Source organism: Caretta caretta, chromosome 3, assembly GCF_965140235.1.
Source record: "Caretta caretta isolate rCarCar2 chromosome 3, rCarCar1.hap1, whole genome shotgun sequence".
In the NCBI taxonomy this organism is placed as follows: domain Eukaryota; kingdom Metazoa; phylum Chordata; order Testudines; family Cheloniidae; genus Caretta; species Caretta caretta.
Window position 1 is genome coordinate 47,377,117 of NC_134208.1, and position 25,109 is coordinate 47,402,225.

General features: G+C 42.1%; 1 protein-coding gene across 2 annotated transcripts in view; it reads left to right on the forward strand.

Moving 5' to 3' along the window:
• HCRTR2 (hypocretin receptor 2) overlaps positions 1-17,846 on the forward strand; it is a 62,460-nt gene extending 44,614 nt beyond the window's left edge. The window contains exons 6-10 of one of the 2 annotated variants that reach the window (XR_012667579.1): positions 4,574-4,794; positions 6,520-6,641; positions 10,703-10,903; positions 13,227-16,367; positions 17,345-17,846. Coding sequence is in view for 1 of the 2 variants with exons in the window: in XM_048845263.2 (XP_048701220.2) it covers positions 4,574-4,794; positions 6,520-6,641; positions 10,703-10,903; positions 13,227-13,420 (738 nt within the window). In the remaining variant the exon portion in view is untranslated. Of the gene's footprint in view, positions 1-4,573; positions 4,795-6,519; positions 6,642-10,702; positions 10,904-13,226; positions 16,783-17,344 lie in introns of those variants that run through there. The other variant, XM_048845263.2, reaches the window with a different exon arrangement.
• The last annotated feature ends 7,263 nt before the right edge of the window (positions 17,847-25,109 follow it).

The following is a 25,109-nucleotide window of genomic DNA, read 5'->3' on the forward strand; positions in this document are numbered from 1 at the left end:
TATTTAATAAATTTCAATTGGTATTCTAAACAGTGCAATTAAAGCTGCAATTAATTACAATTAATTTTTTGAGTTAATCACGTGAGTTAACTGCAATTAATCAACAGTCCTATTCTGAATCTTTGGTAATAACCCCAAGTAAGGAATCATGCTGTTTATCAGAATGCCATCTAAATATTCTGACTGCTGCAATGTATCAATGATCTTGCTAGACATACATGATGATGAAATCCAAAGTACTAACAGCCAAGGCATTCCCAGGCCTTGACAGAAAACTTCTTGAAGCAGTTTGTTTTAAAATGAGGGCTGTTTCTAAAGTGAATCTTCAGGTGGTTAAAAGTTAGCCTCCATGACTCACTCACAAGACATCCCTATTGTGTTTTACTCTCTGTCTGCTCTCCAAACTTATTGATCATGTCTTTGCTTTGCAAAGTCTTTGCAAACATGGTTTTATCATCTCAGAATTAGGAGCTTTATGGAAGCAAAGGGCAACAGCATCAGACGCCTGGCTTTTAGAGTAACCTATGTTGTTTACTAATAGGCAGGGATCCCTCCTGTTCACAAGGATTTTGTTCCTTTATGAATCATGGAGAAGAGATAAAGCAAGAGCTGAACAATCTCCTTAGGACTGAATGGCTTTATGCTGGACATGCTGACACACATTCAATAATTAAGAGAGTCACATACATGTGCTTAAATGTATTGGGCCCGTTGTGGTTTTGTTTTCAAAATTTTTCCGAGTTTTAAAAGCAAGATTATGATGCTTGGCTTTCCAGCTTGATACACGTGGGGGTGAAAACAGCAGTTTTACAACTTCTAGCGCCAGTTCTAACCATTCTAAATGCTGATGTAAAGCATCTGAGGATTTTAGAGAGCTTATTTGTGTTCTACAATCGTCTCAGCTAAATGTGTCCGTATAATTCAGTTGATAGTAATAATTGGTAAAAGTGTGTGTTGTGCTGGTATGTATGTGATTAAAATATGCATCAGTAGTACATATGTAAGCCAAGCTTTATTCTCTTCAGGCCATAGTACTTTAGCAGCCTGACTGTGAGTATGTATTAAAAAAATTTTTGCCTGCAACATCTTATGAATTATTTGCTTATTGGCTTAAGGAGGCAAATTCTTGCAATTCTTATAATGCCTCCAAAATGGAGATAGAACAGAAACAGGTTTCTTTAGATAAGTTCTCAGCAGTAACTCCTACAACACTGGGCAGCTTTATAGGATGTACAAGGAGATCAACATTGTACCACAATCTGTATCTGTGATCCGCTCTTGCTATTAGAAGCATTTGAAAAGCAGATTGGTCATCTCTAACCACAGACTCATCAATCATGTCTCGTGTTTCATTAGAAATAAGCCATACAAAGTCTTGAGGCAAGATTCCATTTCTTTGTACCCAAATTGGATGCAAATATCAATAAAGCTTGTCAGAAAAATTTTGTTGAAATGAAATTCTAACAAAATCAAGAGGAGAGGAAATTGCCAACATATTTGGGAGGGGGTTGTTTTCTGATCAGTTCTTGCTACTAATATGGTAACTCAGAAAACAAGATCAGATCGAAATAGAAGGAAAAGCTTCAGTTTTGGAATTAGAAGAACAGAACATCAAAATACTTCCCAGAGCCCAAATTCGGGTTTTTGTGTAGCACCTCTCTGTGTAGTTTCTCAGCAGTGAGATGGAAAAGACCCAATACCATAAATCAGAGTCAATTCTGCCATTAGAGTAGGATAAATCCCCGAGAATAGGACATACTGATTTCAGATACTAAATTGACAAGACTATGGATCTTGGCCAAAAGGCTGTGAATCCTCAGTGGTGTGATGTCAGAGTTCAGATTTTATTTCTTGTGTTTATAAAAACACCTGCAATATACTAAATGTTATCCTGTGTCCCGCGGTTCCCTACAACCCAACTTCACTGATTTCCTATTTGTCATTATGGATCTTCACTGGAAGGTTACAGTGAACTTGAATCAAGTTTTTTTTTAAAAAAATCCTAAATTAAGAGCTTGTCTACACAGGCAAATTTTTCCAGAGTAAGGTCGGGTGCCAATTTGAAGCATGACAGCTATTCCTCAAAACTCCCCCCCCCCATGGATTTATTAGAAGTGGATTAAACTGAACTGGAAAAAAGGCTCTCTGATTCCAGAATAAGTATGTCCATACAGGGAGCTATTCTTAAATAATTATTGCAGAATAATGATGCTGGGCACTTTCCCTGTGTAGAAAAAATGTGTATAACGAAGGACTGGATCTTGCAAGCTCTTATACATGTGCATAACTTTATTCATGTCACTAGTCCTGTTGAAGCCAATGGCACTGCTCACAAGTAAAGCCATGCACATGCATAACAGTTTGCAGAACCAGGGCCTAATATTGCCCTCATATTATAAACGCTCACAGTTCTCAGAAAAAGTAGATCTTTTCACATGTAGCCTTTCATACTTGTTCTCACCCCTGAAGTATTTTGGGGAAGTTGAAGCAAAATCCTTTTATGTGTTTGAATTATGGGAGGGTGGGGGAAAAAAAGTCTTTTGGTACATGACAAATTAACTAGTTGGGGGAAATAAACCCAGAAACTCCCTTGCTGAACTTTACAGAATTAGTTGAAACTTTTCAAGTGACCAGTGCTTTAAACAGATTTAAAATGGAGATATAAACAGTGGGAAAATACTGAAGATAGAAACAATTGTTCCTGCACAGTTTGACGTTTTCATTATATTTGTGCTCATGAGATTCTCTGTGAGTGAAGTTCACCTGTAGTTCCGAGGGCCAGCATAAAACCTCTTGGGAGGGGCAGTGAAGGAGATGGGGAGAAAATAGTCCCTGCTTTAGAGATAAATGTAAAAACACCTGCTTTTCAGCCTGGCCTCAGACAGTCCTTTTGTGTGCTGTCCCACAGCATGTATACTTACTGAAAAGAAAACCAAAGCCTGTCTCCTGCAAACAGGGGAGTCAAAGTTTTTAGTCATGGGGGGATCAGAGAGGGAGAATGTGAGGGGCAGGAGGCTATAAAGAGCGAGAAGTATGGAAGCAGGTGTTGGAAAGGACACTATGGGGAAGCAGAGAGGAAGAATGGGAGAGGGCCTGAGCAGCTGGAAGCTGGAGAGTAGCCATGCTTTGTGGGTGTTTTTCAGGTTGAATTTTCAACCCAGAAGGATGACACACAAATAGGGAGTGGGGACTAGCTTTGCCTTAAGTCTCAGAAAGGGGAAGGCCGACACAAACAAGGATTTTTTAATCTCATGCTCAGCCCAGTTTTATGATTTTTAGAGTCCACCTCATGGATATGTAATGCTTTTGGTGAATTCTTCTTCTAGGTAGGGACTAGCACCTCCTCCACAGGAGACATTAACAAATGCCGAGGAGTTTCTGGTCCCCTGCTGCAGGAAATTAAAGCAATGAGACATGTGAGCTGCCTGGGCTGAAGGAGAACTGGGGAAATAGCGAACGTGAGTGCTAGGCAGCAGTGGGGAATTGACCCCGTGTACTGTGACAGAGGTCCTGACCAGTGTAGCCGTGTCTCTGCAAGAGCACAGGCTTCCTTTGCAGTTAGTCAGCTGCTTACCCAGAACGTAGATGTCCAAGCTCAACCTGGCACAGCACCTGCTCCTGAGGGATTCAGTGAGTCCATGTCTGCACTGGTGTTGGGACCACAGACCCCTGGCTAGCTGCTCTGACTAAGGAAATGCAATCTTTTCCAACCACAGGAAGTGAGAGAGCAGAGCTCTCCCATTCAGTCTCCATGGGGTGTCTGTGCATGATGAGGTGCCCAACAGATGCACTTTCAGTTAGTCCCACTGAGGCATCAGTCAGAAAGCTGAGGAGGCAAAAATGAGCATCTCTTGCCCCACAGGTCACCTTTATACTAATTGAGAAGACTTTAACCTGGTGCCCCTTTCCTTTATTCTGTAACCCTGTCTTAGCTAAAATGTCCTTTTTTCTCCATACTGTCTGGGTTTTCTACCACTGGCCCTCCTTCCTCCATGAGCAGCTTCTCCAACAGCAGGCTCTTGGTGCTTACCAATCTCCAGAGAGCAAAGTGAGCCAGCACCTACTCATTTAGACATGTCGTTGGATAGGCTAACTAGTCATACATCCTGTTATGATTCCCTCTCTCCGCCCAACACACACACACCATTTGCAAATCTCTGTTAGGAATACCCTGGGCAACGACCACAATGCAGAAAAAATAAGTTCACTCCCCCCAATAAATAGGGAAAGCACAGCTGCCTTATGGACCCTTAGGACACATATTTGAAAATGCAATGAGCATATAAAGCCGTGGATGCACACAGTTATGTGCATAGTTCTGTTCTTACTAAGTCATGGCTGGGATTGTCTGTATAATACCTATGAAACCCTGTTTCTCTTAAATGAACAGCAGTGTTGGATTAAAGTGTTTGTTTGACAAGCTACTAAACTGTACTGTGTTATCATGGAGCTTTATTTCAGCCTGTCTATCTTTTTTGTATTAACTCCCTACGATGCTTCTTTTTACGTGGTGATGAATTTCCCTTAGAGAAACAGCATTAACGAAGATTCCATTTACTGTTTAATCTTTTAGATCCCAGGAACTTCATCAGTAGTTCAAAGAAAATGGAAGCCTTTGCCCTCTTTAGCACAGCCCCGGAAACTGGGACAATCAACCAAGTCAAGGATTAGTGGGGTAGCAGCTGAAATAAAACAGATTCGAGCCAGGAGGAAAACAGCACGTATGCTAATGGTGGTTCTCTTGGTTTTTGCACTTTGCTATCTACCAATTAGTATCCTCAATGTCTTAAAAAGGTAAAGTTTGTTCACAAGCAGTAAAGAGTTTGGGGGAAGTTTTCTGTCTAAAAGCATTTCTCTATGATGTGGTTTGCTATATTCTTTTTTTTAGTTTTGAAATAGATACCCACATATTTTACAATAAAGAAACTGAAGCTCAGCGAGCAGCTGTAAGCAAATTGTTAGCTAAACAATTATAAGGGCAGAAATTTGGGGTCAGATTGTAAAACCCATGTTCACGTTGGCGGTCACTTACTCATGCAAGAAATCTCATTGACCTACACATTCAAACTTATTTTTGCGTGAATGGACTCCGGGAGTGTAGTATCTGATGGAGAACACTGGGTAGGGTAGTATTCAGTAGGACTGCCCTGGTGTATGGCTTGACTCCATGTGAGCATGTGTAGCAGAATTAAGCCCAAAAGATTTTGTTCTGGTGTTTCACATATTAAAATTAATAACTGATCTGTATATAACTATGCAGAAATTTACCAAAATCAGGGAAGCAAGCAAGCTTTTATTGTTTAACGAAAGCAAAAATATAAAGTGTTCCAATTCTTCCAAGCTCGGAAGATGCTCCCAGAATATAATAAAAGTCAAAGGAGAATTTTTATGAAGACTTATTATATTGATATCAGAGTAATCAATGAATCAGTAAATAATAGGCAAATCAATGAATTTTATGTGTGGCTATTTTTGCCAAACAGTATATTCAGTAAACACTCTGTTCTATCAGTTCATTCTCTCTCTCTCTCTCACACTCTCACTCACACACACACACTGACAAACTGGGGAGAAATTATACTGTCTGACCTCCAATGACATTTATAGCTGCGAAGGTGATGAGCATAGTGTCACTGTCTTGGCACGATTACATTAAGTAAAATGTAACAAAAAGAACTTAATTGTATTGCCCTGATGAAAGATAGACATACAAGGTGGATATCTTTTATGGGACCAACCTCTGTTGGTGAGAGGGACAAATTTTCGATCTTACACAGAACTCTTCTTCAGCTCTGTGGAAGCTCAAAAGCTTGTCTCTCTCACCAAAAGAAGTTGATCCAATAACAGATATTACCTCACCCATCTTGTCTCTCTAATATCCTGAGATCAACACAGCTACAACACTGCCTACCTGAAAGTCCTCTGGCAAGTGTCAGATGGGTGGGTGCCACTTCTCTATTTTCTGTGTATTCATATTGTCAAACTGGAGGGAAGCTTGTAATCAGAGAGTTAACATGAACATTTCTGCTATAATCCATAGTGATTAAATGCAGCAGCCTCCTGCACAAGGACATGAGGGGATGCTGCTGGAGCCACTGCAGTCCAGCTATTTTGGGCCAGCAGAGAATCCACAGGCAGCCAGTCAGTGCCACCCTAACTCTGCAGCAGCCTCGTTGCGCTAGGAGCTGGGCCCAGAATTGAGAGGCTGGATCCAGAATTGGGAGATTGTCGTATTGGCTTAAAGACACATTTTCCCCCCTTGCCTTGGATGGTATAAATTGCCCTTTTGTTATCTAGCTGGATGCCATGTGTGCATTGAAGACAAAACCGCTTGTGGCTTCTGCGCTGTGCAAAACCATCATGGAAGCTGGTTGTTGGGTGGGAAGAGGTTTTGTATTTTCTTGGGAAAGCTGGATGTGTTGGGCTTTATGTGATACCGCAGATAGAATAAAAGTACAGCATTTATATTTAGTCTTATACGCTGTCTTTCAGACTGGCTTTTCCCTCTTTATTTTGCAGGGTTTTGGGGATGTTTAACTATGCTGATGACAGAGAGACTGTGTATGCCTGGTTTACATTCTCGCACTGGTTAGTGTATGCCAACAGTGCAGTGAACCCTATCATTTATAACTTTCTCAGTGGTGAGTTTCCAGATGATCACTGTGTTACATATTGAAAATGTAGTTAAAGTGTAATGCATAGTAATCAGTTAGGTTAAAGACTGACCTGAAAATTGAGCAGCAGCACAACTGAACCACTGGGATCTAGGTGCAGGTCCTGATAAGTCCCTCTATCCTCACGGTCTGCTACACTTGTTGAGTACCACCTTGCCTTCTCAAGTATCCCCATTAATTTTATAGGGAGTGCTCATTTGAATCAGGGTGGGTCTAAATTTCAAGCTGAAGGTGTCACCCCAGCACTAGCTCTAATAGAACTAGCAAGCTAAAAATGGAGCATAGCCACAGCAGTGGGAGCAATGGGAAGGACTAGCCGCTTCAAGTATGTACCCATCCAAGACTCTAGGCACACAGACAGGGTGGCTGTCCCCTCCTGCTGCTCATGCTATTTTTAGCACGCTAGCTTGATCAGAGCTAAGGCAACTATGTCTCCTCAAGCTGGAATTACCCCACTAGCTTGAAGTGTAGATTTTGGGGTGCAATGATAAGGGTTGGAGGCAGGGCCCTAGCCCTCCCACCTTTGGTGCCTGTTGGAGCTGGAAATTTGGCCCAGCTTCCCCCATATGACGGGAGGCAGACATGCCAAATTTGAATGGTGTTGCAACCCCATGCACTGCATTGCAATGCCACTCACTCAAATTTGGCCTGGCCACCTCCCTGTCAGGATGGCAGGTCACTGGGGCCAAATTTGAACAGAGCTGTGACGCCATGCAGAGGGGAGAGCTAGAAGGTGGGTGTGGGGGAATACCATAGGACTAGGGGCATCAGGAGGGCAGAGGGGAGAGCGCTGGTCAGGGTACAGAGCAGTGGGTAATGTGTGGGTTTGGAAGCAGCAGGAGAGTGGCGGGGAGAGCTTGGGGCTGGCTTCAGGACAGAGGAGGGTGCCTAAGGGTGGCAGAATCTGGCCCTGAGTAAGGGCTACAAGTATTGTGAGGACCTCATAATTAAGGGGGAAATTTTATGTTACTTTCAGTTAATCCTTTCCAGGACTTAAATGGCAGGAATCCCCCTTGGGTGAGGGGAGAAAGGAGGGGAGGTTGCTGAATCTCAGAAGATTCTCTACCTAGATGAAAGAAAAAGGACCTATGTGTTCTTATAGTTTTACTGCTGGGGATTTTTGAAGCTGTGGTGAAAGAGATATTTTCTAAAGATAAATGAAGCAGTAGAAAAATATTACAAAATACAATTTTATATTTTAGTATCTACCTGCTTGTTAGTGTAACAATACTGTGCCTTTGTAAAAATAATATAATGTAGAAATAGTCTTAAAATATTCCTAACTGACATTTATTTACCATTCTCTCTTCTATTACCTTTGATCCTTCTCTATTATTTGTATGAGACTGTTTTCAGTAGAAATATAGTATGTAAAAAAAAAATCACCAAACATTTCTTCAGTCCTCTTACCATTTAGTTTGGTTTGTTGCAGGCTTGATCACAACTAGTGATAGATGAAGTTTAGAGGTGTAGTTCAGATAAGGTTTGGATAAACATTTGGATGCTCATCTGGGTATCCAAGGTTTGCAAAACTATCCAGGAAATCTAATGAGAATAGGATTTGCTGTTCTTATTATTTCCAGTCAATTCAGCGATATCTAGCAAACAATGACCTGTTAACCAAGATTTCTGGCTACTGTTGTGGCGGTTGGGCCTACAGATTTACCCTAATTGTGAGCTCAATTGTGAAAAGGAAATGGAAGTTCATAAACTGTCACAATAACCTAGAACAACAACTGTTAATGTGGAAAGGTGCCAATGGGAGACAGAGTGAATTCGTACAAAAGAAAAAGACCAACTGAAATAATTCAAGGATGGTGTTAAGATCATGTCTGGTAAACTAGAGAAGTGAGGGACTAGAAATCAGTGAGCCAAAATTGTTAGAGTTTAGGCCCAATTGGTGGACAGAATAATGAAGGGATGAGCAATTCCATCCATCACTCACTTGAGGTCCATAAAAGAAGAGACTTTGAGAGAAAGTCAATGCTGGCTGACCAAAAGCAGGGAATGTGAATGCTTGCTGACAGAAAAACAAGAGAAGGGGAAGGAGTGAGCTTCACCACCATGCTGCCACCCCCACCGTCTCTTGGGACCTAATCCTGAGGTGGACCAGGCCAGAGAGAGGGTCCCAAAGGACACCTCCACCAGCTTTGGCTAAATCCCAAACACCACCTGGGATGTGAGACTTCCTCCCCTCCCCGCACCCCAACTTGTCCTTTTCCTTCCCTACCTTATTTTTCTTTCCTATCCATTTCCTTATTCTTTCTGTCTAATAAGGGTCTGGCTTAGCCAGCCAAAACTGTCTTTTCTGCAACAATGCTGTAACTGTGACCAGAAAGGTGGCTAAAAGCAATGCCCTAAACAGCTCAATGCTGGTAAAAATTTGCCAGGCCTTGGAGTGGCCAATAAGACATGCTGTGCCTGCAGTGAGGTTGCAAGCAGTTTTCCAGCAGTGAGGGGGATGCATGTGTGGTTTTGTCCTTTTAGGAAACAGAATCAGACTTTAACAACAGCAGCAATAGCTCTATCCCATCTCTAGTAACCTCTTCTTTTTTTCCAGAAAGGACAATTATTACCATCTCAAAAACAGTCAAACAGGCGTTTTCCTTCTAAAAGTCATTACAGCCAAAAGGAAAGGAAATAAGGGATGCTGTAAAAATGAAAGCCTTACTTAAGACTTCACATTTCAAATTATTTAATTTGTTTCCCCCTGCATCTTTTAAATAAAAGATTAAAAACATTTTAAAGGTGTCTTTGCCCTGGCACTAAGGAGGCTGAGGTCTCTATATACCATGCCAAACCTTGTTTTAAACCTTTTAATGTTGGACAGTTTCAGGGTCATGGTAACACCTTATCTCTCAGGGTCATTTATTCAATCTAAATTAACACAACATCAGTTATTGGTTCAAGACTCAAAATTTGGATCTAGAGCCTTAGAACACTAAAATTCAGGGTATCTGGATGTGGGACACTCTTATTGCAACACATCTGTTTCTTCTCCCAGCTTAAACTTATTAACACAGAGGCAACATCAAAGAAGAAGGTGTACAAGAGTTAGCCAAACTTTTCTGAATGTGTTTGGTGTTTAATTTAAAGTTTTTACATGGAAATCTGGGGGCTCTTATGCTATCCAAAAGGCTTCATACCAAGCGTCTGTTCTGTTTCTCCAGGTGTTTACTTATATTGTACCATCTCTTTGGCACCTGAACACAAACATTCATTCATTTAGCCTGTTAGGAAAGTAAGTTTTAATATCCCCTCTTTACAGATGAGAAAACTGAGACATAGAGAGATTAAGGATGTGATTCTGATCTCATTTTACATGGGTGTAAATCAAGTCACCATTGAAGCGACTGTGAAACTGGTGGGAGATGTGAATAATTTGTCCAAGGAAACCTGTGGCAGAATGGGGAATAGAACCTAGGACTCCTGACTTCCAGCCCTGTTCTTTAAATACACACCATCTTTCCTGTAATGAAATTCATTGTAGTAACAATTTCAGTGTGTCCCCAATTATTTCAAAGGTCCTGAAAATGGACAGAATAGGAGCTTGTTTAAATGACCACTGTAATATACAGAAAATCAGATATTTCTTTATCTTTTTAATCCGGTTTCCTTTGTAAAATGTGCAAGGTAAAACAGAAATTAGTTTTGTCCTCGCATTTCACGTCAAGTAATAGCCCAATCATTTCAACCTACTCAAGTGCAATTATTTGTTTTCATAAAATGTGTTTTATTTACTCAACAAACAAACTGGAACATTGCCTTAAGAGCCAGTCTAGTCTGCCATGTAAAAATTAATTTAGTATTCCTACTATACCTACTATAAATCCTTATTAAAAGGTGGAATTTTGTTGCCTTTTTCTGAATCACTAAAACTGTTCTTGCCTGCTTTTGTCGTGTTAGAAGAGTACTTGATTATTTTGGATTCACTTTGGCACTAGCTAACCATGTCTCTTCCATATGCTAGCTTTATTAAAACACCATTTGTATAATAATGTTTTTGTGCATTCTTTTTTGATTGACAGGAAAATTTAGAGAAGAATTTAAAGCAGCTTTTTCTTGTTGCTGGCTTCGCATTCACCATCACCAGGATGAACGACTCACCAGAGGTCATGCAAGCACTGAAAGTCGGAAATCCTTGACCACCCAGATCAGCAATTTTGATAATGTTTCAAAACTTTCAGAACATGTTGTGCTGACCAACATGAGCACACTCCCAGCAAATGGTACTGGACCTATTCACAACTAGTAGTATACTTGTCCCTATCTTTTGATGCCTTTGTAAATTAAAATTTGATCTTACATCCAACAGTCTTTTAACCAGTGACCACAAGATTGCAGGGCAAAGAGTGTAGAACTGTGAACTGACAGCAAGTAATATCATTTTACAAAATGTGTTTTATAAATTCACCCACAACTTTGTTTATAAACTTAGAGAGTTATAATTTCATATAATTTGCTTTGAAGCTGTATACATTGGAATTTCAGGGGAGGGTAGTATGTTGTTTAAATATTTTCATTGGATTTCTACTTGTTTTGATCTTGCAGTAAAGAGCAAGTATCTGGAGATGTATACAATATTTGACTTTAAGTCAGAATGTGTGTGTGAAATCAGCCAGTATTCAGCTTCGTGTTGATTCTCCGATTGTGCCACGATATAGCAGAAATTTTTTAGAACAGACATTCTCTCCAAACTTGGATGCAAACCTTTTGCATTCCCTGAATGTCAATGAAAATTTCAAAGTATCTTTTCATAAACAGCTTTGAATCTGAGCTGTCTTAGTGATGTGGAGAAGTCATATGGTATTTTCTTCTCTTTCTCACATTGTCTGAGACTAACCTAGGTGCTGAGGAGGAGTGGCAAAGCCATTATCATTCAGTTTCTCAGAAAGAGGGTGCTTTTAGATGTGCCCTAATTCTCTCACACAGTGGGCTCTGCTATATATTTTGTTATTTGTCTTATATCCCAATGTAACTTTGCAAGGGAAATCAGGTGTCTAGCTCTGTAGGATAAGATTTAAGGAAGGCCTTTTGTCCAGTCATCTAAAAGTCCTACTGGTAGGCATCACTGTTGTTTGTACTTGGACACTGCATTATAGATTTTACTTTAATGGAACTATCTAAGCCTCACATGATTAGGTTTTGTTCAGCAAAGGGATATTACATTGCAAAAAAATCAGAATTCTTCTCTGGAGTCACACTCAGATTCATGTCGGCTCCTACAAAAACTCCTCAAACTATCAGACCTACTGTCTGAAATTATTTTAGTGCCTGATACTGCATCCGTTGAAGACATCAGGTATAGGATGAAGCCTTTAGCTGTTACTGCCTGGGATATATTTTGTTATTTGATATTATCTTAATCTGTGCTATATAGGTTTTTATACTGTGCTCCTCTTCGTGGTATCTGAGCACCTTCCAGTAATGCATTAAGCAATGTGCCATGTGTCGTTTGTTCCCGTGTCATGTTGGTTTTGATATCAGACATCCTCAAAAATGGAAGAGCAGAGTTGATTTCTTATTTCAGAACAAAGCTCCAAACACGATGAGGCAGTAGCATCAAGAAGAGGGATATAGTCCCGTGATCCCATACATAGGCATAGGATGAGCTATGTATATCCATACCACCTGCAAGCATTACAAACCTATTGCGCACATGTATTTCATGAATTTCCCAGACCTACCTAGTACCAACCAACATGTAGGGTGGTGGTGACTCAAACACTGGTCCTCTGGAAAAAGATTGCTGTATTCTCAAGGGAAAGCAGACATGGAAAAGGCTAGTTTATTTGTTGCTCCTACCAGAGTTTATTATTTGATTAAACTTTAATTTGCCCATCTTCCGTCCTGTGGCTGTTTCTGTGTATGTGGCACAGGTGGGGTTCATCGATACTACACATTTACACCAGTGAGAAGGGATTCTGGTTGGGGAAGCCTCTCTAACTGTGTCGCTGCAGATGCTGCTCCTGCTCGAGTTCATTATTTTTCATAATTCTCAACTCTGTGCCTGTGTCTGAGCGCCATACAATTAATAAAAGTCAGAAGTGCTTTGGGTACGCGATGGAATCCTGATAAGGACCAGGCCAGTGTATTTACTGATGAATCTACTCATTGGCTGAATGTTAAATAAGTAGCAACTAAAATGTAACAGTTGGGAGAGTGGCTGGTTTGAGCAATATTCCATCCTACCTTTTTAAAGTTCTTACATTACACCCATCTTCAGGGGCTCTGAGTATTGGATATTTTCAGGTAAAATATAACACTGTAAGACTAAATCAGGGTTCTAAATCAACAGCCATTGCTTGTAAATATCATTAAATGTTTTAAATGTTTGAAAATATGAAAATTCAGAGAGAAATATTGTGACATGAGTTTTTTTTTTTTAAGCAGAATTCCCCATAGCCTTCAGTGGAGGATTCTGCAGAAAAAATGATGGCAGTGTTTAGAAACTTTTCTCCTAGGTGATGTCAATAGACCTTTGATACTATCGACAGAAGACTCCAGTCTGGCCCCATTTGTAAGCAGTAAAATCCATATTATATGTTACAGGTGTCACGGCCAAACTCAGCCCATTGAAGTCAGTGGAATTGCACCTGCGTACGTCAGGGATGAACATGACTTCAAGTTTAGATGAAGCAGAAAGAGTTTCTGTGGAAGACAGTGGCACAACAGAGAATACAGAGTGGGCCAAATTCATCCCTGGTGTAACCAAACTGACCTTACTGGAGTTACACCAGGGATGAGGTTTGCCCTGTACATTTAAAACAACCTGTGAATGGCATTCCAGTAACAACACAACAGTTGGACAAAGGGATTCCCCCAAAATGACTGCTTCTTCAATTCCCAGTCTCATGGAAACTTACTTACCTCCTCATGAGCTAAACATACAGAATTCACGTCATTGCAAGACGTTTTAAAGAATATATTGCATCATGCTTTGTACATACTGGATATATTTATTTTTAATGTGTTCCAGATGCCATGTAACATTCTCAAATGCATCATGTAAAGAACTCAGTATTTCAAAGCAAGGAGTCATTAACATTTATATTATGTACTGATACCATTAATGACAGTTTATCCTCCTATGCATTAGTGGAATTTTGGAATTACTTTTACATGTGATACACAAATGCATGGAGTCTGGGCAATAAAATGGAAGATCTGGAATACTAGTGCAGGAGGGCAAACCAGACACAGGGATTACAGAAACATGGTGAAACAGCACTCATGACTGGTATTGAAAGGTATGTCTGTTTAGGAGAGCTAGAAATAAAGATGTGCATCTATGAAAACTGTAAAGAAAAAAGAAGTAGCAGTATAGACAAAACAGAAGCTATTTGGGTCAAAATCACCTTGGGGAAGGATTGCAAAAGAGGTTCTATTGGGACAGCTATAAGGGTCTGCTATAGATCCCCAGGGTCGGACTCTGATATGGATAGTAGTATTTATCTTTCTAATAATATTACCATTTTTGAGGATGACAATAAATATTAGAGAGGAAAACACTACTGGGAATTGTGTCATAATAGGAGATTTTATCTTCCCAGATATAGATTAGAGAATAAATGCTTCTTAATACTGGTAGGGCCCAGTTGTTCCTGGATATGATAGATGGCAGTTTTCCTCATCAAATTGTTGCTGAACCAGCAAGGGGTGATGCAGTTTTAAACTTGGTTTTTGTAAGCAGTGAGGAAATCATAGATAAGATGGTCGTAGGAAATTACCTTGGACTGAGTGATCATGAGTTTAAATTAAATGCAAAGGTAAACAAAACCAAGTTGTCAGCTATGTCTTTTTATTTCAAAAGGGTAACCTTTGGGAAATCAAGGGAATTAATTAAAGAAGTCAACTGGCTTGGAATTTCTTTAAATCAGCCATACAAAAACTATCTGTAACTTGCATCCCACTGAAGGACAAAAAATTCATAGGGAAAAACTCCAGCCCCAGCTGAATGACTAACCACCTCAGAAAGGTTATTAGGAGTAAGCAGAGAGCCTATAAGGAATGGTAAAAGGGATAGATGAGCAAAGAAAGGTACATCTTGGAGGTTAGGCAATGCAGAAATTGCTAAACGTCAAACTGAATTAGCTCTTTCCAAGGAAATTAAAAATAGATCATATGAGTTTTTTAGTTACATAAATAAGAAATAAGGAAGGATGAGGTTGGATGCAATGAGTGAGGCTATGAGGGGAGGAGATTCAAACTAATTTAGGTATGGCCCAAAAACTAAATGAATACTTTGCCTTGGTTTTCAATAAGCATGATAATATGGAACATGGGCATGAAGGCAGGATGGCTGGTGGAAATGAGCATAGAAATGGAAATTACCACATTTCAGATGGATGAAAAACTCAAGAGTTTAATGCATTCAAATGGGGAGGAACAGATAATTTTCATCCCAGAATACTGAAAGATCTGGCACATGAGATTGCTAGTCCAATAGCAAGGATTTTTAATTAATCCATCTATTTTGAGGTAATGACTGGAGAATAGTTAACTTTATACCTATATTTAGGAAAGGGGTGAGGAAAAGTCATTTGGTCAATTACAGACCTAACCTCAGTAGTGTGCAAGACTTCAGAAGGAAAATTAAAATTCATTGTGGGTAAATGGTAAAGGATATGTAAGGCAACATGGGTTTACCAAATGTAGATCATGCCAGATTAACCTGATTTCTTTCTTTGAGAAAATAACTGATTTTTTTAGATAAGGGAAATGCAAACATGCTAATATATTTAGACTTCAGAAAAGCATTTGACATGATACCACATGAGAAATAATTAGTTAAATTAGGCCTGGTCTACACTACGAGTTTGTCGGATTTAGCAGCATTAAATCGAATTAACCCTGCACCCGTCCACACAACGAAGTCATTTTTTTCAACATAAAGGGCTCTTAAAACCGATTTCTGTACTCCTCCCCAATGAGGGAATTAGTGCTGAAATTGACATCGCCATTTTGAATTAGGGTTAGTGTGGACGCAATTCAAAGGTATTGGCCTCCAGGAGCTATCCCACAGTGCACCATTTTGACCGCTCTGGACAGCACTCTGAACTCGGATGCACTGGCCAGGCATACAGGAAAAGCCCTGGGAACTTTTGAATCTCATTTCCTGTTTCGCCAGGCGAGCTCATCAACACAGGTGACTATGCAGAGCTCATCAGCACAGGTGACCATGCAGTCCCAGAATCAAAAAAGAGCTCCAGCATGGACTGAACGGGAGGTACTGGATCTGATCGCTGTATGGGGAGAGGAATCCATGCTATCAGAACTACGTTCCAAAAGATGAAATGCCAAAACATTTCAAAAAATCTCCGAGCCCATGAGGAACAGAGGCTACAGCAGGGACGCAACACAGTGCTGCATGAAACTTAAGGAGCTCAGACAAACGTACCAGAAAACCAAAGAATCAAACAGACACTCCGGAACAGAGCCCCAGACATGCCACTTCTACACTGAGCTACATGCAATTCTGGGGGGGGGGGGCCACCACCACTACCCCACCCCTGTCCATGGACTCCGATGATGGGGTACTCTCCGCGATGCCTGAGGATTTTGCAGACGGAGAAGATGAGGAGGAGGAGGACGAGCTTGAGGAGAGCACACAGCACACTGTTCTCCCCGACAGCCAGGATCTTTTTATCACCCTGACTGAAATACCCTCCCAAGCCAGAGAAGGGACCTCTGGTGAGTGTACCTTTTTAAATATAATACATATTATAAAAGCAAGCATTTTTTAATGATTAAGTAGCCCTGAGGACTTGGGATGTGTTCGTGGCCAGTACAGCTACTGGAAAAGTCTGTTAATGTGTCTGGGGATGGAGCGGAAATCCTCCAGGGACATCTCCATGAAGCTCTCCTGGAGGTATTCTAAAAGCCTTTGCAGAAGGTTTCTGGGGAGAGCAGCCTTATTCCGTCCTCCATGGTAGGACACTTTACCACGCCATGCTAGTAGCAAGTAATCTGGTATCATTGCATGACAAAGCCTGGCAGCATATGGTCCCAGTGTTTGCTGGCATTCAAGCAACATCTGTTCTTTATCTCTCTGTGTTATCCTCAGGAGAGTGATATAATTCGTGGTAGCCTGGTTGAAATAGGGGAATTTAATTAAAGGGATATTCAGAGGTGGCCGTTCCTACTCGGCTGTTTGCCTGTGGCTGAAAAGAAATCCTCCCCACAGTTAGCCACTCCGGGGGGGGGGCATTGGAGCTGAGCTGTTTGCGTTTGGCTAGCAGGGATCTTGCCTGATGCCAGCCACGCGGTGGGGTGAGGGGTAAAACAATCATCCCAGAGAATTGGATGGGGGGAGGGGTTAGTTTGGTTTCTGCTGCTGCACATTAAAAGGAAAACCGCAGCACTAAATGGCCAACTCAACGTGCTTTGCTTGGTATGGGAGAGGAGGGCGCTGCTGATATGAAGGTTGCAGAAGCCGAAATACTATGGCTTACCCTGGCCGCCTGCAAGCCGAATTCTGTTGCCCGGCACTGCTTGTGTGAGCTCTAACACCAAAGCCGCAGGCACTCAATATAAGATGCAAAATGCGACCTTATACCAAAATCACATGTGCTATGTAATGTGACTAGTGTTGTTCACCGTGAAAGAGTATAGCCATTGTTCTGTAAAATGTATCTTTTTAAATACTTCACTCCCTTTTTTTCCTCCAGTAGCTGCAAATGTTTCAAGCCTCCCTCCTCTGTTCCAAAGGCTATCTCAGATAAGGCGGCGGAAAAAATGCATGCACGATGACATGTTCTCTGAGCTCATGCAGTTTTCCGGCACTGACAGAGCTCAGCAGAATGTCTGGAGGGACACAATAGCAGAGTACAGGAAAGTGGCCGATGAACGTGAGGAGAGGTGGCGGCAGGAAGATCAGAGGAGGCATGAGGCAATGCTGGGGCTACTGTGGGATCAAACAGACGTGCTCCGGTGTCTGGTGGAGGTTCATGAATGGCAGCAGGATCGCAGACTGCTGCTGCAGCCCCTGTTTAACTGCCCTCCCTCCTCCCCAAGTTCCATACCCTCCTCACCCAGACGCCCAAGAACACGGGGGGCGGGAGAAGGGAGGCACCCAACCACTCCATCCCAGTGGACAGCCCAAGCAACAGAAGGCTGTCATTCAACAAGTTTTAAAGTGGCCTTTTCCTTCCCTCCTACCCTCCTCCCACATCCCACACGGACTATCTTGTGAGTTCTCTCTATTTTTATAATCAATTAATAAAGAATACATGTTTTTTAAACAATAGAGACTTTATTTCCTTTGCAAGCAAGCTGTGATTGAAGGGGGGAGGGAGGGTGGCTTACAGGGAATTTAGAGTCAACCAAGGGGGCAGGTTTTCATCAAGGAGAAACAAACAGAAGTGTCACACAGTACCCTGGCCAGTTATGAAACTGGTTTTCAAAGCTTCTCTGATGCGCAGCGCTTCCTGCTGTGTTCTTCTAACCGCCCTGGTGTCTGGCTGCACGTATTCAGTGGCCAGGTGATTTGCTTCAACCTCCCACCCCGCCATAAATGTCTCCCCCTTACTCTCACAGATATTGTGGAGCACACAGCAAGCAGCAATAACAGTGGGAATATTGGTTTCACTGGCGTCTGAGCAAGTCAGTAAACTGCGCCAACAACCCTTTAAACATCCAAATGCACACTCTACCATGATTCTGCATTTGCTCAGCTTATAGTTGAACAGCTCCTTATTACTGTCCAGGGTTCCTGTGTACAGCTTCATGAGCCAGGGCATTAAGGGGTAGGCTGGGACCCCAAGGATAACTATAGGCTTTTCAACATCCCCAACAGTTATTTTCTAGTCTGGGAAGTAAATCCCTTCCTGCAGCCGTTTAAACAGACCAGAGTTCCTGAAGATGCGAGCGTCATGAACCTTTTCCGGCCATCCCACATTAATGTTGGTGAAACGTCCCTTGTGATCCACCAGTGCTTGCAGCACCATTGAAAAGTAACCCTTGCGGTTTATGTACTGGCTGCCCTGGTGGTCCGGTCCCAAGATAGGGATATGCGTTCCATCTATAGCCCCACCACAGTTAGGGAATCCCATTGCAGCAAAGCCATCTAGTATGACCTGCACATTCCCCAGGGTCACTACCCTTGATATCAGCAGATCTTTGATTGCGTTGGCTACTTGCATCACAGCAACCCCCCACAGTAAATTTGCCCACTCCAAATTGATTCCTGACTGACCGGTAGCTGTCTGGCATTGCAAGCTTCCACAGGGTTATTGCCACTCGCTTGTGAACTGTGAGGGCTGCTTTCATCTTGGTATTCTTGTGCTTCAGGGCAGGGGAAAGCAAGTCACAAAGTTCCATGAAAGTGCCCTTATGCATGCGAAAGTTTCGGAGCCACTGGGAATCATCCCAAACCTGCAACACTATGCGGTCCCACCACTCTGTGCTTGTTTCCTGGGCCCAGAATCAGCGTTCCATAGCATGAGCCTGCCACAGTAACACTATGATCTCCAAATTGCTGGGGACCGCGGTTTTAGAGAAATCTGTGTTCGAGTCCTCATCACCGCGCTGCCATCGCCTCCTTGCCTGGTTTTTCAGGTGCTGGTTCTGCATAAACTGCACGCTAATGTGCGAGGTGTTTACAGTGGTCATAACTGCTGCGGTGAACTGAACGGGCTCCATGCTTGTCGTGCTATGGCATCTGCTCGGACAATCCAGGGGAAAGGGCGTGAAATGATTGTTTGCGGTTGCTTTCACAGAGGGAGGGAGGGTTGACTGACGACATTTACCCATAACCACCTGTGACATTTTTTTGGCCCCATCAGGCATTGAGAGCTCAGCCCAGAATTCTGATGGGCAGCGGGGACTGCAGGAACTGTGGGATAGCTACCCACAGTGCACCGCTCCGAATGTCAATGCTTGCCACAGTACTGTGGATGCACACCACCGAATTAATGTGCTTAGTGTGGACACATGCACTCGACTTTATACAATCTGTTCCCAAAAATCAACTTCTGTAAAATTGGAGTTCTTTTGTAGTGTAGACATGACCGTAGAGAAAATGGGGATTAGAACAAGAATTATAAAGTGGATAAAAAACTGGCTAAAGGGATGAAGGCTGAAAAGTTCTGTTGAAAAGTGAACTATCTGACTGGAGGGAAGTTACTAGTGGAGTTCTTCAGGACTCGGTCTTGGGACCAATCTTATTCAATATTTTTTTAATGACATTGGGACAAAAAGTTGAAGTCTGCTAATGAAATTTGCTATTTATGCAAAGATGGCAAGCATCATCAATCCAAAGAAGGAACAGACTATTGTACAGGAAGAACTGGATCACCTTGAAGTCTGGAATAATAGAGGATGAAAGTTAATAGTGCAAAGTGTAAGGTCATGCTCTAATCTATAAGAATTTCTGCTACAAAGTGGAGGTTCATCAATTGGAAGCAACAGAGGAGGAGATGGACCTGGGGTTGATCACAGGATGATGATAAACCACTGATGTGATGGTGGCTGCAAAAAAGGTAAATGCAATCCTAGGATGTAGCAGGTGAGGTATTTCCAGCAGAGAGAGGGAAGTATTAATGCCATTGTACAAGGCATTTGGAATACTGTTTACAATTCTGGTCACCCATGTGCAAGAAAGATGAATTCAAACTGGAATGGGTCTAGAGAAGAGCTACCGGGATGATTAGGGGAATGGAGGGCCTGTCTTATGAAAGGACAGTGGAAGAGATTGGCTTCCTTGATCTTGCAAAAAGAAAGATAAGAGGGGATATGATTGTTCTTTATAAATACATCAAGGGGAAAACATCAGGGAGGGAGAAGAACTATTTAAGATAAAGGACAATGTTGGCACAAGAACCAATTGGTATGTACTGGCCATGAACAATTCAGGCTGGAAATTAGAAGAAGATTTCTGACCACCAGAGGAGTGAGGTTCTGGAACAGCCTCCCAATAGGAGTTGTGGGGGCAAACAACTTAATTAGTTTTAAGAGACAACTCAATAAATTTGAATGGGATTTTATGACTTAGTTGCTTGTGATGGTAGGGAGTAGGGTTCGGCAGCACTGGATCATCCCTTCTGGTTTATGTCTTGTGTTCCTAAAGCTCATGCTTCAGGACCTCAGCCAGGCACTTGCAGGGGTCAGGAAGAGATTATTTTACCCCCAATGTATTCTGCCATCTTTTTGGTCTCCTTCCTTTGAAGTATCAGGGATGGTCACAGCAAGCAAACTGGATGGGTAGGCCAGTGCTCTGAGATGGTACCAAGTATTCTCTCTCTCGTGTGTTTAGCTGGCTGGTTCTTGCTTAGGGTTCCAGCTAATTTTCTAGACAGAGGACCTGCAGTAAATCTAATCTAGCTGGATTTAAGTAAAGTATCTGATAATTGGAGAAGATGGGGATTAATACGAGAATTAAAAGGCAGATAAGGAACTGTTTAAAGAGGAGACTACAGTAGGTCATGCTGAAAGGTGAACTGTCAGGCTGGAGAGAGGTTAGTGGTGGAGTTCCTCTGGAATTGGCTTTTGGACCAATTTTATTTAACATTTTCATTAATGACCTTGGCACAAAAAATGGGAGTGTACTAATAAAATTTGCAGATTTCAGAATGTTGGGAGTTATTGCCAGTATGCAGGAGGCCTGCAATATCATACTGGAAGATCTGGACATCCTTGAAAACTGGAGTAATAGAAATGGGATGAATTTTAATAGTATTTTTAGGGGTTCACAAGAATATTTGCTATAAGGAAGGGACTTAGCAGTTGGAAGTGACAGAGGAGGAGAAAGCAATTGGTGTACTGGTCGACCACAGCATGACTATGAGCCACCAATGAGACACAGTCATGAAAAAAGCTAATGCAATCTTAAAATGCATCACGAGCGGTGTTTTCAGTAGAGATAAGGAAGTGATATTACTGTATACAAGGCACTGGTGAGACCTCATCTGGAATACTGTGTGAAATTCTTGTTTCCCATGTTTAAGAAATATGAAATCAAACTGGAAAAGCTGCAGAGAGGGGTTTCTGATGATCAGAAGAATGGAGAACATACCTTACGACAGGGGACTTAAGGAGCTTGGCTTCTTTAGCTTAACAAAATGGAGGGAAGATATGGTTGCTCTCTATGAATACATCAGAGGGATAAACACTAGGATGGGAGAGGAGCTATTTAAGATAAGGGCCAATGCTGACACAAGAACAAATGTGTATAAACTGTACATCAATAAGTTTAGGCTTGAAATTAGATTAAGGCATCTTAACATCAGAGGAGTGAAGTTCTGGACCACCCTTCTGAAGACAAGTAGTGGGGACAAAAACCCTAACTTGTTTCAAGACTGAGTTTGATAAGTTTATGGAGGGGATATCATGATTAGGTTGTCTACAATGGCATATGGCCCATCCATGACTGCAATTAACAAATATCTCCATATCAGCCTAAGATGGGACACAAGCTGGGGAGGACTCCAAGAGAATTCTTTCCCAGGTGTCTGGCTAGTGGGTCTCACCTATATGCTCAGTGTCTAACTGATCACCATATTTGGGGTCAGGAAAGAATTCCCTCCCCCAGCTCAGGTTGGCAGAGACCCTGGTGGGGGAGGTTGGGTAGCCTTCTTCTGCAGCATGGGGCATAGGTCACTTGCTGGTTAGAACTAGAGTAAATGGTGGATTCTCTGTAACTTGAAGTCTTTAAATCAAGATTTGAGGACTTCAGTAACTGAGCCAGAGGTTATGGACCTATTATAGGACTGGGTTAATGAGGTTGAGTGGTAAGAGGTTTGCAGGAGGTCAGACCAGATGATCATGATGGTCCCTTCTAGCCTTAAAGTCTATGAAGTCTGTGATCACTATATGCAGGGTCAGGAAGGAATTTCCCCCCAGGTCAAATTAGCAGTGACTTTGGGGGTTTGCTCTTCCTCTGGAGCAGTGAGTGTGGGTCACTCTCTGGGATTATTTGAGGTATATCTCACTTAATCAGTTCCCTGCCATTGCAGGAGCTTCAGGCATCAATACACCTCTGTCCCACTTATTGTCTGCCTGTGGCCTGTAAAACTTTGGTCTGGTTTTGGTTGTTGGCTTTAGTGTTGGTATTGAGTGGTGTTGGGAGCCTGTGATACAGAGGAGGTCAGACTAGATGATCTGGTGGTCCCTTCTGGCTTTAAACTCAGATGTCGTTTTCTGCTGTTACAACCAGGATCAATTCTGTTTCGCATTTTTGCAATTTCTGTTCAGATTGTGATATGTTCAGTTATGTTTCCAAGCATGGCTAAGTTCCTCAATCATGAACCCAAAGTGCAGTATGTGATGCTTGCTTTTGCAATGTAATTCTAAATTGAGAATTTGGGGCCAGATTTTTCAAACTTGAGTGCGTAACGTTGGTGACCCCAATAAAAGTGACCTGATTTTCAGAAGTACTGACAACTCCCATGCAAGTCGAGGGAAGCTGCGAGGGCTCAGTGCTCTGAAAATCAGGCTGCTTTAATTTCAGTGGCTAACTTTAGTCAACAATGTTTGAAAATACTGGCCTTCATCGGGTCTTCTGTGGTCTTACAATTAAGTTTAAAATGTTGGTTGGCTTGTTTGTTTGTTTTTTTTACAATTTGCTGTCTTTTACTACTGTTTAGGACTTAGGTCTTAGTAGTCATAGAGCCGGACAGGAAAAAAAAATCATGGAAAATTTTGGTTTCAGCAAAAATCAAAAACCAAAACCTAAATATTTCAGTTTTGAAATGCTGATGAGGTATTTGATGTGCATTGTAGCTCAGGTGCCTTGAGCTCCCATTCTCACCTCTGGGATGGTCTCACTGGTCTGATGTCTCCCTGCTTGGTCTGAGAACATAGTGCATCAAGGAAGATTTTGTCTAGCTGGGGAGCCTGGCCCATAGAGGAGAATGGGAGTACAGACACCCCGCTCCCCCAACTTACGCAATCATTCCATTGCGGAAAGCCTTGCGTAACTCGAATTTTGCATAAGTCGGAAACGTATGCCCATACATTACACAAAAATTTCCACAACTCGAAAATCCTATTTCTGGCTTATGGAACTTTTTACATAAGTGGGAATTTGTGTTTGTCAGGTGTTGCATAACCTGGGGAGCGTCTGTACAAGACACCCAAACTACAATGTCCGTAAAACACCATGGCAGTGTTTCAGAATCAAAATATTTCAGTTGTCAGATGAAAACTGATTTTGTTGTTTTGTTTTATTTGGGGGCATTCAGGTTTTCAGTGAAAAATCAAAATTGAACAGAGAAAGCAGACACTTTTCACAGAAACATTCATTTTGTCAAAAACCTAGGGAGGTGGTGGAATCTCCTTAGAATCATAGAATCATAGAATCATAGAATATAAGGGTTGGAAGGGACCCCAGAAGGTCATCTAGTCCAACCCCCTGCTCAAAGCAGGACCAATTCCCAGTTAAATCATCCCAGCCAGGGCTTTGTCAAGCCTGACCTTAAAAACCTCTAAGGAAGGAGATTCTACCACCTCCCTAGGTAACGCATTCCAGTGTTTCACCACCCTCATAGTGAAAAAGTTTTTCCTAATATCCAATCTAAACCTCCCCCACTGTAACTTGAGACCATTACTCCTCGTTCTGTCATCTGATACCATTGAGAACAGTCTAGAGCCATCCTCTTTGGAACCCCCTTTCAGGTAGTTGAAAACAGCTATCAAATCCCCCCTCATTCTTCTCTTCTGCAGGCTAAACAATCCCAGCTCCCTCAGCCTCTCCTCATAACTCATATGTTCCAGACCCCTAATCATTTTTGTTGCCCTTCGCTGGACTCTCTCCAATTTATCCACATCCTTCTTGAAGTGTGGGGCCCAAAACTGGACACAGTACTCCAGATGAGGCCTCACCAATGTCGAATAGAGGGGAACGATCACGTCCCTCGATCTGCTCGCTATGCCCCTACTTATACATCCCAAAATGCCATTGGCCTTCTTGGCAACAAGGGCACACTGCTGACTCATATCCAGCTTCTCGTCCACTGTCACCCCTAGGTCCTTTTCCGCAGAACTGCTGCCTAGCCATTCGGTCCCTAGTCTGTAGCTGTGCATTGGGTTCTTCCGTCCTAAGTGCAGGACCCTGCACTTATCCTTATTGAACCTCATCAGATTTCTTTTGGCCCAATCCTCCAATTTGTCTAGGTCCCTCTGTATCCTATCCCTCCCCTCCAGCGTATCTACCACTCCTCCCAGTTTAGTATCATCCGCAAATTTGCTGAGAGTGCAATCCACACCATCCTCCAGATCATTTATGAAGATATTGAACAAAACCGGCCCCAGGACCGACCCTTGGGGCACACCACTTGATACCGGCTGCCAACTAGACATGGAGCCATTGATCACTACCCGTTGAGCCCGACAATCTAGCCAGCTTTCTACCCACCTTGTAGTGCATTCATCCAGCCCATACTTCCTTAACTTGCTGACAAGAATACTGTGGGAGACCGTGTCAAAAGCTTTGCTAAA